The sequence below is a fragment of the Megalobrama amblycephala genome, linkage group LG6, assembly GCF_018812025.1.
Source record: "Megalobrama amblycephala isolate DHTTF-2021 linkage group LG6, ASM1881202v1, whole genome shotgun sequence".
NCBI lineage: Eukaryota > Metazoa > Chordata > Actinopteri > Cypriniformes > Xenocyprididae > Megalobrama > Megalobrama amblycephala.
Genome location: NC_063049.1, coordinates 31,783,210 through 31,795,898, shown reverse-complemented (window position 1 = coordinate 31,795,898; position 12,689 = coordinate 31,783,210). Strand labels below are relative to the sequence as shown.

The 12,689-nt window shown below is 36.2% G+C and overlaps 1 protein-coding gene across 1 annotated transcript in view; it reads right to left on the bottom strand.

Annotated features, from left to right (window-relative positions):
* col6a3 (collagen, type VI, alpha 3) overlaps window positions 1-7,205 on the bottom strand; it is a 53,568-nt gene extending 46,363 nt beyond the window's left edge. Inside the window, exons 1-4 of the mRNA XM_048192551.1 lie at window positions 6,947-7,205; window positions 3,837-3,945; window positions 1,305-1,901; window positions 215-808 (exon numbers count right to left, since the gene is read on the bottom strand). Of these exons, the coding sequence (XP_048048508.1) occupies window positions 215-808; window positions 1,305-1,901; window positions 3,837-3,933 (1,288 nt within the window). The 5' untranslated portion in view covers window positions 3,934-3,945; window positions 6,947-7,205. The remainder of the gene's footprint in view (window positions 1-214; window positions 809-1,304; window positions 1,902-3,836; window positions 3,946-6,946) is intronic.
* Between the last annotated feature and the right edge of the window lie 5,484 nt (window positions 7,206-12,689).

Genomic DNA, 12,689 nt, shown 5'->3' with positions numbered 1-12,689 from the left:
CCACAGTTTTAGATATCTAAGTACTTTTTAAATGAAGTTAAAGAATCTCACTTTGTATAAGATAAAATCAATGGGCAAAAGTGCATAAGAAAAGATATATAGTTGTACAGTATTTAATTTATCCATTTATCTAATTAATTTAAATTAATTACTTATGAGCAACACAATCTGCATTTTTTTTATAAACAAAATGATTATGTCTGTAGAATATTACCTGTTTCAGTTGGACCCTCTGACACAACAATGCCAGACAATGTAGAGAGAGGGGAGATGATTTCTCTGGGGTTACGCAGCAACATCCTGAAGTCCTTCAGCATGAAAACCACACTGTCATCAAAAGCTATTTGTCTGAGCTCATCCTCATCAGCAGCTTTGGAGCCAGCAGCCAAAGTAAGAACACCCATTTGACGAAGAGCTTCAGCCGGCTGTTGGACACTGTCTTTAGATTTTTTACTGGTCAGGAGCAACACAAGCTGTGGCACTTGATCTTGAATGCGGCTCCCACTCTCAGCTCTGAGCATGTTGGTTCTCACAAAATCCAGGGCAGCACCAATGTTGACTTCAACCGAAGGTTTGGGTTTTATTTTTGCGAGACCAGAGATTAGGGATTCTTTTGAACTGAATGAGTTGAGGTTGATCTCTGATCTTGTGGTGGTGGAAAACATGGCCACTCCGACCTGCACCTGATCAGGTCCAATTGGCATGGTGTCAATAAACCTTTTGATGAACTCTCGCACTGCATTGACTACGATGGTACCCATGCTACTGTCAATGAGGAAAATTATATCTCTCTTCCCAACAGCCAAAGCTAAAAGGGGGAAAAAAAAACAATTCTGCTTAGTTCTTCTGCAAATCTGAACCAAAATCAAGTAACCTATGAAGCAGTTAGTGCTCATCATTCATTTAAAATTTGTTGTTTTACAGATACAATGTATGAACTATAACCATTTTTACTTGCCATAAAGCTAACATCTATAAATCATATAAGTAGTAAAAAATAAAGAAAATCAATTAGCCTAAAGTGTGTAATATTGTTTACAGTACTCAAAATATGGTACATGAGTTTTGGCACTAAAAAAAGAAAAGAAAAGGAAAATAAAGAAAGAAAAACAAAAGACATTTACAGTTTCACCTAAAAATATTATTATTATTATTATTATTATTATTCTTGAACAGATGTCCACGCCCATGATAATGTACTTTTATTATTTATAATTTTATTATTATTATTATTTTTATTATTTTCTATTATTTCCTTTTCTTCAGTTTCTCTATGGAATCCCTCTCATACGGTAATTACATACCTTCTGTGAAATCGACTTCAATCACAATGGTGCGCTGGGTGACCCCATTAATGTATGGCAGTATCTGGTCACCCATGCTTGCCACTGTTCTGACATCAGGAGCAGACACAACAAAGCTTTTGTCTGTAGCAATAGCTTCCAGTTGGGCAGTAGCAGAATCACCCGCAGCAATACCAAAAGTGAACACACTGGCCTGCTTTAGGGCCCTGTCGCCCTGACTGACATCATCAGTGGACTCCCCAGCACTGATTACCACCAGTGCCTGGGGCACCCCTTCCTCTGCCCTGCCTCCTGCATCTTGGCCCAACAAACTGTTTGCCACCTCCTCCAAGGCGGCCCCCAGATTTGCCTCATACCCACCAGGGTACTTAAGTCCCCGGATAGCACTGAGGACGCTCTCTTTGTTGTCATAGCTATTGAGATAGAACTGAATCTCGGGATCGTCACCATAAAGCACAAGGGCTACACGGATTGCATCCCTGCCCACGGCAAGCCGCTCAATCACTTGGACAGCCAAATCACTGATGAGGGGGAAGTTGGCAGCTCCAACGTTCTCTGATCCGTCAATTAAGAGTACAAGGTCGGCTGGCCCAGGGGCTTTGAAGGAGAAGTGGAGAAAGGACAGGGAGACAGACAAAATAATGCAAAAAGTGTGGGTTAAAAAAAAAAGAGGGAGACAGGGGAAGGGTGCAAGCATAAAACATAATCATGGATAATTACAATCCATCATAAAAACATAACACAAACACAATATACTGCATGTCTGCTGAACCAAGGAAGATGCTCTGCAACTTTCTCATTTTCATACTCTAAAATTGTGTAGAATTGTGTTGTAGAGTTTTAATTTACAGTGTATTTAGAGTAGTTGTGTGTACATTACAAAGTTTCTGTATATGTGTTTGGGCACCTCTAAAGGCTGCCTGGACAATTGAATCTTTCCATCTTCTTGTGTTCAGTCAGACCATGCAGACTCATGTTACAGTATTCAGTGATAACAGCACCAGTCATGACCCTTCTGTCTCATCTTTGGACTTCTTTAAAATCACTTTTACTGTTACTTCTCTCAGCTGTACTGGCATTTTTCACATATTTGATTATTAAAGACTCCATGAAATCACTCAATGAGCACATTATTTTTTTGTGATAACATAATTCCTGTTGAGAAAAAAAAGAAAAGAAAAAAGGTGTTGCCAGGATATATAGGGTATAGTATTGAAGGTCTTGAAGGTCATTTTTAAATAGTCAATAATCTTTAGTTATGTCACAGACATAAGCCATGATTTACTGCCTGATAATCAGTTGCAGGTGATATTAGGGGCAGGGACATTAGAAGTATAGGACAAGTCATCAATACATTAGGCCTGATTTTCCAGAAGAGAGAGACTGTAAATTTAAAAAGCATACAGTTCTGCTAAAAGTGAAAAATATTACTGATGGCTGAAAGGAAAGGGACAAAACTTTTCCTTTTGATTTATGGGGTCTTTAATGTTTGAATTAAGTGAAAAATGTGCTTTTGTTTAGTGAACGTTTCAAAGATGAAAACATATGGGTTCATCACTGTATCAGTTGTGGAGGAACATTTTTTATTTATATGGTTACACAGTGAAGACAGTAAGCACACACATAAGAATCAGACATTAAGCTCTCAAGACATAAGCTGTGCTGGGTGGTTAGCCATCATCAGCTGCTGATGATTTCTAAAGTCTCAAAGATATAAATCAGTGATACCTTGTCATACTTTAAAGAATTTAGGCATCAAATTTGAAGTGAGTGTACTTTTTTATTTTTTAAGAATTTAGTACAGAAATGATGGATAAATTAGTGAATGGATGATAAGAGACAGAAAGACAGTTGGATGGATGTTGCTTTTTTAAAATTCTGTTACACTTAAAATCCATTATCTCACATCTCTTTGCAGTGGAGTCACAGCATGCAGAAAATGTGACTAAACTAGTCATGTTATCAGTGTGGGGGAATGGTTAATTGGTTATTTCTGGGAAATTTTTGCATGAATTACCCTTAGTCAATATTAACTGGCTGTGGTCGTTCCCGATGCTGACAATAGCTCTTGAATCTCTTGAATAGCTCACTGAATTTTAAGTTTACACCACTAATCCTGAAGGGTTCAGGATTAGTGGTGTAAACTTAAAATTCAGTGATCTGTTTAATTGTTTTTGATCATTTAGGAGTTCTAAACAAACTACTGCACACTGCTCTGAATGGCTTCACACAGTATTTAAAATTAAAAATAAATACGCTCAACTCCCTTTACTGAAACTGTAGATGTTTCTCTTCACTGTCTTTAACAAAACATTTCAAAGTTTTAATTCAAGTGACCACCATTGATGGGGATCTTCTAAAAATCAACCTGTAATGCTCCTATTGTTACTTGCTGTTGCACAAATAGATGTAATGAAACTTTGCAAAGAAAAAAATACCTAATTTTAAGCTCTCTTTCCAATCAAAGGAAACATTTATTTATTTATTTTATGATATTTACTTGTGTATTGTCTGCAGCACAGTAAAACTTACCATCCTGAGCTTCAAGTTTTGGGAATAGACCAAAAGCCATTATACCCAAGAGGGCATACAGTAACAACCGGTTCGTCCCCATTGTCCACAAAAGCATCGGAATAGACAGCTGGAAAAAAAAAAAAAAAAACCAACAAAACTGCTTTTAAGTTTTTGAAAAGAATTTACACCATACTCCTCTGAAGCTTTGTTACTTTCACACATCATCGCTTTATAACAGAGCTTATACTCACTTGCAATGGCACTAACACATATGACTGTTGTTCATCCACCGTTTTGTCATAACTTAAATATAGTCTCTTATTGGGTTGTTTGTGTTCTCATCTTTTCTCATAAAATACGACACAAACATTCTCTGAAATACCTCTGGACTGTTTACGCTTATTTTTAGGAGGAGAGGAAAAGTTTTGGCAGCACAGTTAGATTTATGTGACCTGTTTCCACTCCATGAGCCAAATCCACACAGCTGTCAAATTTCAGGATTTTAAAAGGATTTCTTCCCACATCAACTGTCCTTACTTGCCAGTGAAAACCACAAAGCGCTAAAAGGTCCACACATAGAAAAAAGCACTAGAGTACTGGACACAAACAAAAATGCAACAACATGCAGTCAGACAGATGTCAGGACACAGAATGTCCCCTCCTTGTTGAGCTCAGAATCATACTGAAAGGTACTGTTGTAAAAACTTTTAGACTGGAGGACTTTAGGAAAATGACACACTTTCCATCACATCACTCCCAGAGTTGCTGAACTTGGAAGCCTTGAGTCACGATACAAATTAATTAGTTTTGGTTGCCATGTTACCATACACGCAAATATGATTAAACAAGCAAAAAACCTGAGGAATACTACATATTATTTTTAGAGACAATTTTGCATGTTAACAGGCTTTCACAGTTTTTTTCACTGTTAACAAAATAAAGTGACCAAAGCCATCTACTCACTGAGGGATAGATTCATTTGTTCTGAGGAAAAATCATTTCTTGGCCCAAGTCAAACATTCCAGTTTTAATCATAGTTTGAATTAATTTATTATAAATCATTAAATTTACCTGGAATTTTACAACACAAAGAATGAATTGCAATTATGTTAATTATGTTGTAGGCTACTCTTTAAAATCATCATGAAGTGTTGTTAACAATACATTTATACTTCTATAATTAAGATATTCAACAAGAAAACAAGTAGGGAGGAACTATATAAAATTAAATAAAAAATAAAATTTCTTTGAGATCTGATTGGATAGTGAAAAGTGGGCGTTGTGAGAATGGAGCCAGTTTATTGCAAGGAAGGAGTATAAAAGCAAGAGGAATTTGAGACATTATATATATATGACGTGCATTGTGCACAAAAGACCAGAAACATGAATTAAGAAAATAAATTTAAATAAACTGCAACATAAATTTCTTTATGTTCAATGCTAAATCAATGCTATCAGAACAAAACGGACTGATCACATCTATCACAGCTAACACAGCTAAAAAAAAAAAAAAAAAAAAGAAAAGAAAGAAAGAGGTCCATACACAAGATTACTTTGTGAGTTCTTTTGGTTTTCAAACTTTAGCACACAATGATGGAAATGTACACTATATAACATAATGTACACTAGGCCTATCTGCTAACTAGTGGTTTGTCTGAGAAGTAATAAGTGCAAGTAGAGCCGTATGAAAAACTTGGCAAATGCATGTGAATAGTTGTCACTGTATAAAGAAAGAAATAAACAAATAAATACAATTAATTACAAACACTATTGATCAGAGGCAAAAACATAATAAAAGCAACTGCACACTGCAAAAAGAGAACTTTTACATCATGGAAATCTCTTACAGGATTTTCCAGCATAATTTTGCTGCCTCATTCATTAAAGGTTTTCAAGGTTTCAATGCCCAACGAACAGTAATGGATGAAAAACATATGTTTGAACAAAATTCAATTCCTGCCCCCTTAAGTCTGAAGGCCAAAGAACCAAATGAGTATTACAAGTTGTCTCAACATTGTCCTCTAGTGGTTCAAGTGGGGATAACAGTCTTTCTTTAAGCTGGATAGCCAAGTCCCACACTTCTGGAAAAAAATGTGCAAAAATTGTACCTTTAGCTTGTCACTGGGACAGTCCTATCAAAGGTAAACCTTTATACCTTATATACCTCTAAACGAGGCATATTACTGTGGTTCTGTGCATGTGTGACAATGATGTATGTATTCGTATGTATGTCAGTGGGAAAGAACTGTAATGAATCTAATTTTTCTGGTGTTTTCAAGGGTCCACATCTAGTTTTGCTTCACTTAAGTTTAATGTCTGAGCTCTAATTCTCCCAGCATTCTTTATCCATCTGGCAGGGACAGTGGAAAAAGTGTTTCACATCACCCTGTCTTTACAGTGCTGGGCAGAAGGTGTGATCTGAATAGTGTCTACAGTGGTAGAAAAGTGCAACAGAGCTTCCTGACTTCCTTTCTGCTTCTTGCTTCCATTAAACAACCTCATAATCAGTATTATCCTCATCCGGGTATGATAGATATCATCTTTGTAAACAAAAAGCAGAATAACATCTCAACCAGACTGTTATGGTGATAATTCTACAAAACATCCTTCTAGAAAATGTGGATTTTACACAACAGAATCAATTAGGTTATGAGCAACCATATCACAAAGACTTGATTACATAGTGTAACAGTGATCTCAAAAACTTTCCTGTTGAAGTTCTCGATCTTAACACACCCATAGCACAGAGCCCCTCCTCATGTATTCTATTATCAGAGCACTTTGCTCTGCCTCTTCTGCAATGCCTCTTCCTGTGGTGCAAGAAAAAATCCCTTTTTCTCCCAAAGCTTTGGAATTTACTGTACCCAGAAAATTCTTAACATTAAAACTATAATTAAGAAGTAAAACTGCCTACACATTGTGTGCATTGGAAAAGCCATACAAACAAACCAAGCTTTATAGGGTAAAAAGGGTGTATGCCATGGCTGATTTTAGTAAAAATGGATTTTAGCACATTTTATGAATGCATGCATCAAACCACACTAAAAACCACACCATCTTGCACAGTCTCACTCATGCACTCAAATGCTCATTTTACAAAGATGTATTTGCACAATTAAGCCACTTACCTCTGGAATACAGAATTCAGAGCGCTGTATTCCGCAGTCTTTCTATGGAATTTCAAATATCTGCAAAAAGACAACTTTTAGGTCATTATCTTCCTGGTATTTCCCTTCTATGAACTGTTCTTGATGGGTCAGGCAGAGATGATGCTGATTAGCTTGTGTCCTAGAGCTTTGCTGTGAGACTCTCGTCCGTTGAGCTGACTGTGTGCTCTCCAGAGGAGCAGTGCCACTCACTCCAGCCTGGGACAGAACACACAACTCAGAGAATCCTGGAGAAAAGCCACTAAATTTTTCCACGCCTCCTTCTTTCCTCTGCAGAGAGAAGAAGGAAAAAGCACAAAGAGGAGAAAAAAGAGTGAGAGAGTCATAAATGAGAAACAGACCCAAGGCCGTATTTGGTATGACTGTTTCTTCTTGGGAAGGTGATGTAACAAACCAAAGCAAGTTTTTCTTTCTCCTTACACTGCTCCATCTCAACTTGTATCCTTGGCTACCCTCTGAAGGAATAATCACAAACACAATATATGAACTTTCTAGCAAGCCTCTCTATAAAAAAAAGTGTGGAGTAGTAACATAGAAGTATATGGAAAAAAAAAAACACTTTCTGTATTGGACTTGATTGGATTACTGTGACAAATAGAGCTCTGGATTGGAGCATTTGTTTCTGATTTTGAAGAAATTAATCTAAAAAAAAACATAAAAAAGAGAATATTTTTGCACTTATTATATGGACAAATAACACACAAGGCCTGGTTTCACAGATACAGACAAAACAATGGTACTGACATATTTTAAGATATGTCAGTGAACGTTGCTTTTCGGTTAAAACAGCTCAAACATGCATTTTAGTCTGGGACTAGGTTTAAGCCTTGTGCGGTCTTCGTTTATGGGTTACACTCATGGTCTTTGGAGTCTCCAGAGACCCCAGGCAACAAAATGTAATTTTGTAACAATATAATATTTATATATTTTAAAACAATTGTAATTTTACTCTGTTTATTAATGTTTTTACTAAACATTTGTGCAGTTTTTGGAGAATTGTGATAACTTTTAAATTTATATAAATAAATAAAAAAAACTTTTTTTCAGTACAAAAAAATGCTGAACTTTGACAAAGTAATTTTTATTGTTATAATAGTAATTTCATAATATTTAGATATGAATCCAACTGAAAAAAAAACTTGTGAAAAGATGTCTTTCAGTCTAATAGCACATAGCAAATAGTGGAGCTCTGCAGCCATCTACTGGTAGAAAGTGGTAGAAATGTGGGTCTTTTTTAAAGTGAATTTTACATAAAAAGCTGAGATCTTGAAAGTGTTTACCTCCATACAAAGTGTCATGCCATTTGGACAAAGAGAACATTTTTTTATTTTATTTTAGAAAACATCATTTGCAGGTCAAAAAGACCCTGAAGACCATATGAGGGTTAAGCCTTGTCGGCGAAACCAGACATAAAACATGTAAATCAGTTACAGTCACATCAGCTTCAGCAACATGATCAGAAAACACATCCAGATAATGAATAACATGTTTAAAATGTTATGTGATACATGAGATGTGTCAAAAAAAAACCGATGTAACAAAAGTTCAATACTTGGGTATTCCACACAATGAAGTTATTTTCTAGTTGATGTCAGTGCGAGCTGACCTAAGATGGGTGGATCAAAGTGAGGGGTCAGTCCTGAGAGAGATCAGATGCTTACTGCTGTGTTTAATCTGAAAGGTAATATTAGCATACACAATTGAGCCCAGATAACACCTGCTTCTTTTGCTGGTAATCCAACTGTATCTCAGTGTTGAATTAGTTAATCTCAATGTGTTCTGAATTATGTCAGAATCGTAGAGAATGAAAGAGTCTTGCACAACTGACGCCCTTGATTCAGTGCAGCCAAAATAAGAGATGTGTTGACAAATTCATCTCCACTGTGTGCAATTATAACAGATCGATGCCAAAATTAAGAAATTAAAAGGCAAGTTATGGAGAAAGGATGCCTAGCAATTTTGAGATGAACAAGCGTTTTCCATTTGTACCAACATGTTACAGAGAGACAAAAGCACTTCACAGGAGCATGTGTTCCTATAAGCTCATAAAAATAAATAAATAAAATATATACTATACTAAATGTGACCACACTCTTCCAATGAAATAGCTGAGACTATATAAGACAGTCAGTAATAATCTAATTTGCTTCAGGACCTGTATTGTAAACCGATGTCACAGAGGCTTCATCTTTTGTCCTGATGGGCTCAGTTTAAATAGCAGATATCAATTCATTAGGACTAGCAGATACCAGGGTTTGTTTCACATATTATTGAAAGCAGCAGAATGGCACTTGAAGTTAAAGCAAACAATTGTTTGGGTTTTATCATGGTTTTGATCTGAATGTTGGAAATATTGCTTGACTTACATGCTTGTATAGTAACAAAATTGTAATGGTGGGTTTAAACCTCTGTTTACCTTTTCATGGAAAAGTGATGTGTTGTCTAAGACTTTCCATGTGTAACTGGATGGATATTGTGGAGTTCTGTGAAATTCCCTGATCAGAGTTTCCTCTGCTTAGTCATGGACCATGCTGAATCACACACATCCGCAAACCAGCCTACAAGAAAGAAAACTACATAAAACTATGATTGATGTATGGTTTATTTTTTTGTGCCTTTTCTCCACATTAAAAAAAAAGATACAGCAGAGAGAGGACTGGAGAATGGGAACTCAATATGTCAGTGAATGCATTCTAACCGCTAAGCCATGACATTCTTTGAGTTTGATTCAGCATGTTTGTGTGCAAACACTTTTGTTTTTTTGGTTTTTGCCAATACCACATCACATGGTATTGTCAAATGATTTCCCTTTACTTCCTGGTCTATCAGTTCTTTTCTGCTCCTTTATATCATAAAAGTAAATTTGAGCTAAATATGTATGTTTTGATATGTGCATTCAGTTTTTGAGAAAGTAATAAAGATACATGTACAATTCAAATGACAATGTTACATTTATTAGTTGATCATTCTCATAATATTTTTACAAAATAAACAAAATCTGTTAATGGTAGCAGTTTTCTGTCCATCTTGCTGCTACACTGTTACACTGTGTTTGTTTTGGTTCTGAATTATAGCCTGTTGCTAGATCCAGTGAAAATAAAAAGTAAATAGGTAGAATCATTGCCAATCATTTGCAAATACTTAGCTTGTTTACCAAGCAGTGTTGGCTTGCACTATAAAATTCACCAATGTTCATCCAGCTATTAGAACTACTTTAGCAAAGGATTTGAACAAAAGTGTCAGTGTACTCCAAAATCAACAAACTCTTTTGAATGCCAAATATTCTAATGTTAAAACAGCAAATCTGTTTAGAAGCAAAAATATAAAGTTACACGTTCAGCAAGTTTCATTAACTAGACTTTGAGAGTCTAAAAAAATCCCTTTCTCTTCAACATGAGCTGTGGTTTTCTGTAGTTTTACACAAGGCCAGGTGGGCACAGGCCATCAATAAAGATGATTCACAGACTGCAGATTAGTTCCAGCTGGACACAGGCTGGTAAGGAAGTTTGGTCTTAAAGGAACTGCAAGACTCTGATGCACCTAAAATGAAAGCAAAATCATCATAAATGACAGACTTGCTGAACAAAGACATCTAAATGAATTTGCAACTAAGCTTGAGGCGCAAAAAGGCACCAGCTGTCTTCATAGGGAGATCCTATAGGATTCTACTCAAAGGGTCTACAAGACAGAATGTTCATGTTGATCACAGCTGATCATCTGATTGCGCTCGTTTCCAAACTCTTTCTCTCTTTCATTTCTGTGAGAAGACTCTAAATCAGATGAAATGGATTTTCAGAGTTGGCTGGCAGCTGTGCACACCATGTGCAAAACACATTTCTAAAGTCCTCCTTTCACCGTAATCTTTTCCTTTTTCTCTCTCTGGACAGTTTGAGGGGTATATCTGTTTTGAATTTGACTTCAGCATTTTAAGATTCTTCCTGTTGCAGCCTAAAGACAAAGAAGCTGGCACCAAACAAAACTGCACATCCAAAGCTTTAGTGGATAAAAATATGCATATACTGAGTCAGGATTACATGTTAGTGATGAGAACAAAAGCTGTGGTCGCACACTGTGTCCAGATTGCTCTGGCTAGCTAAAGTTGTGACCATTGGTATTTCAGCAAATCTGTTATAAATTTAATAAATCACTAACAGCACTTATGCTATAAATAAAAACTGGTGTTATGATCAACAAGTTCTTGCACCATTACATATTCTTTTTCTCCATCAAAGACAACCTGCAATCAGGCCCTCATTTACCTGTTTGCAGTTTACATCTTAGAATAGGTTTTCGCAACATGAACAAGAATCACTTTTATGCCCACTATTTAAGAGACTATAACAATCTGGAATAAAAACCCCTGTGTTAAAGTCCTTGGCCCTCAGAATGGTCTAAGCGCATAACAAATCCCCCGTTCCAGCTGCCAGCAGCAGCCACAGTTTAACCCTCCCTTGTTGCTTCATTGAATCACCAATCTATCTGAACAATGAACTCGATTGAAATCTCACTGGGTGTCCCGTACCGCCAGATGCTGTTTTAAAATTCTGAACCTAGTAACCATGACTACAATGCCGCAATGACTAACGCTTCATAATGCATACAGTATTCAGAGCTGGAAATGTAGGGAAACTTGGTGTGATGGAACTTTTAGAATATACAGCAGAACATGAGTCCTGAAAATGTGCCTTTGAAAAAGACATTGTGCTTGAAAATCATACTCATTTTTTCCATGATGTGCATATGTACTGAGGCTGGAAATTAGAATTTCCATGATTAAAATGAATCATGCCTAATGTTTGTTTGGGAAGCATCACATCCAACTCCCGTCCAGCTCAAACGGAAAGGTTTTTGTGTAAACTGAGAGAGTAATGAGGAAAGACTGGTGTAGTACAGGAAAGAAACTACATCGAAGGAATAGTGTACTCCTAATGGTTACACATCTGGGTGTCTAACACATAAATTGCAGGCACATTTCCACACTAAGGCAGCTTAGAAAATGGAAAGCAATAGAGTCTGTTAGACTCTTGAACCAAGCTAAGACATTGTCTAGATGTAAGCCTAAAAAAAAATCACATAAGTTCTACAGCCATCATGAGCACCTTTTTAAAGCAATGCTAGACAGTATTAGTTTTTTTGTGTTCATTATAATGAGAACAATATGCATGCTTATAGTAAGTTAAATGTTATTGTATGATTATCTTGCATTTCATATCTTAATCTGCAAAACTCCATCAGCAAACATGCTCTAAGTAAAGTTACATGAGCTCATATGTTCAGTGCGGAATGTTGCTATTTCCTCATGTTTTGTCTAAAACTGATAGGCATCCCTTTCTTGTCTGTGCCAAGTAAACTAAAAACATAAAATTTCCTGCTTTAACATCCTAGAGCACAATTTCATGTGACGAGAGATTGTTTCTTAAAGACAGTACGAAAAAAGGGGATGTATAATAAAATACAAATTTGCTTTGTAACTTAGCCAAAGTACAAGCCATTTTCAGTGTCATATTTAATTCAAATATTACATTTAACAAAAACAAGGCTGAAAAAAAATTCCAGAGGATTATCGGGTTGTGAAAATTAGATGCAACCTTAAAACAGTAAAAAATACATTGAACAGATTATTCTCCTACCCCACAAAGCGTCATTGTCATTCGTGCAAAACGAAAAATTTAATCTACCCTGCTATCTATCTAAGGACCACTGC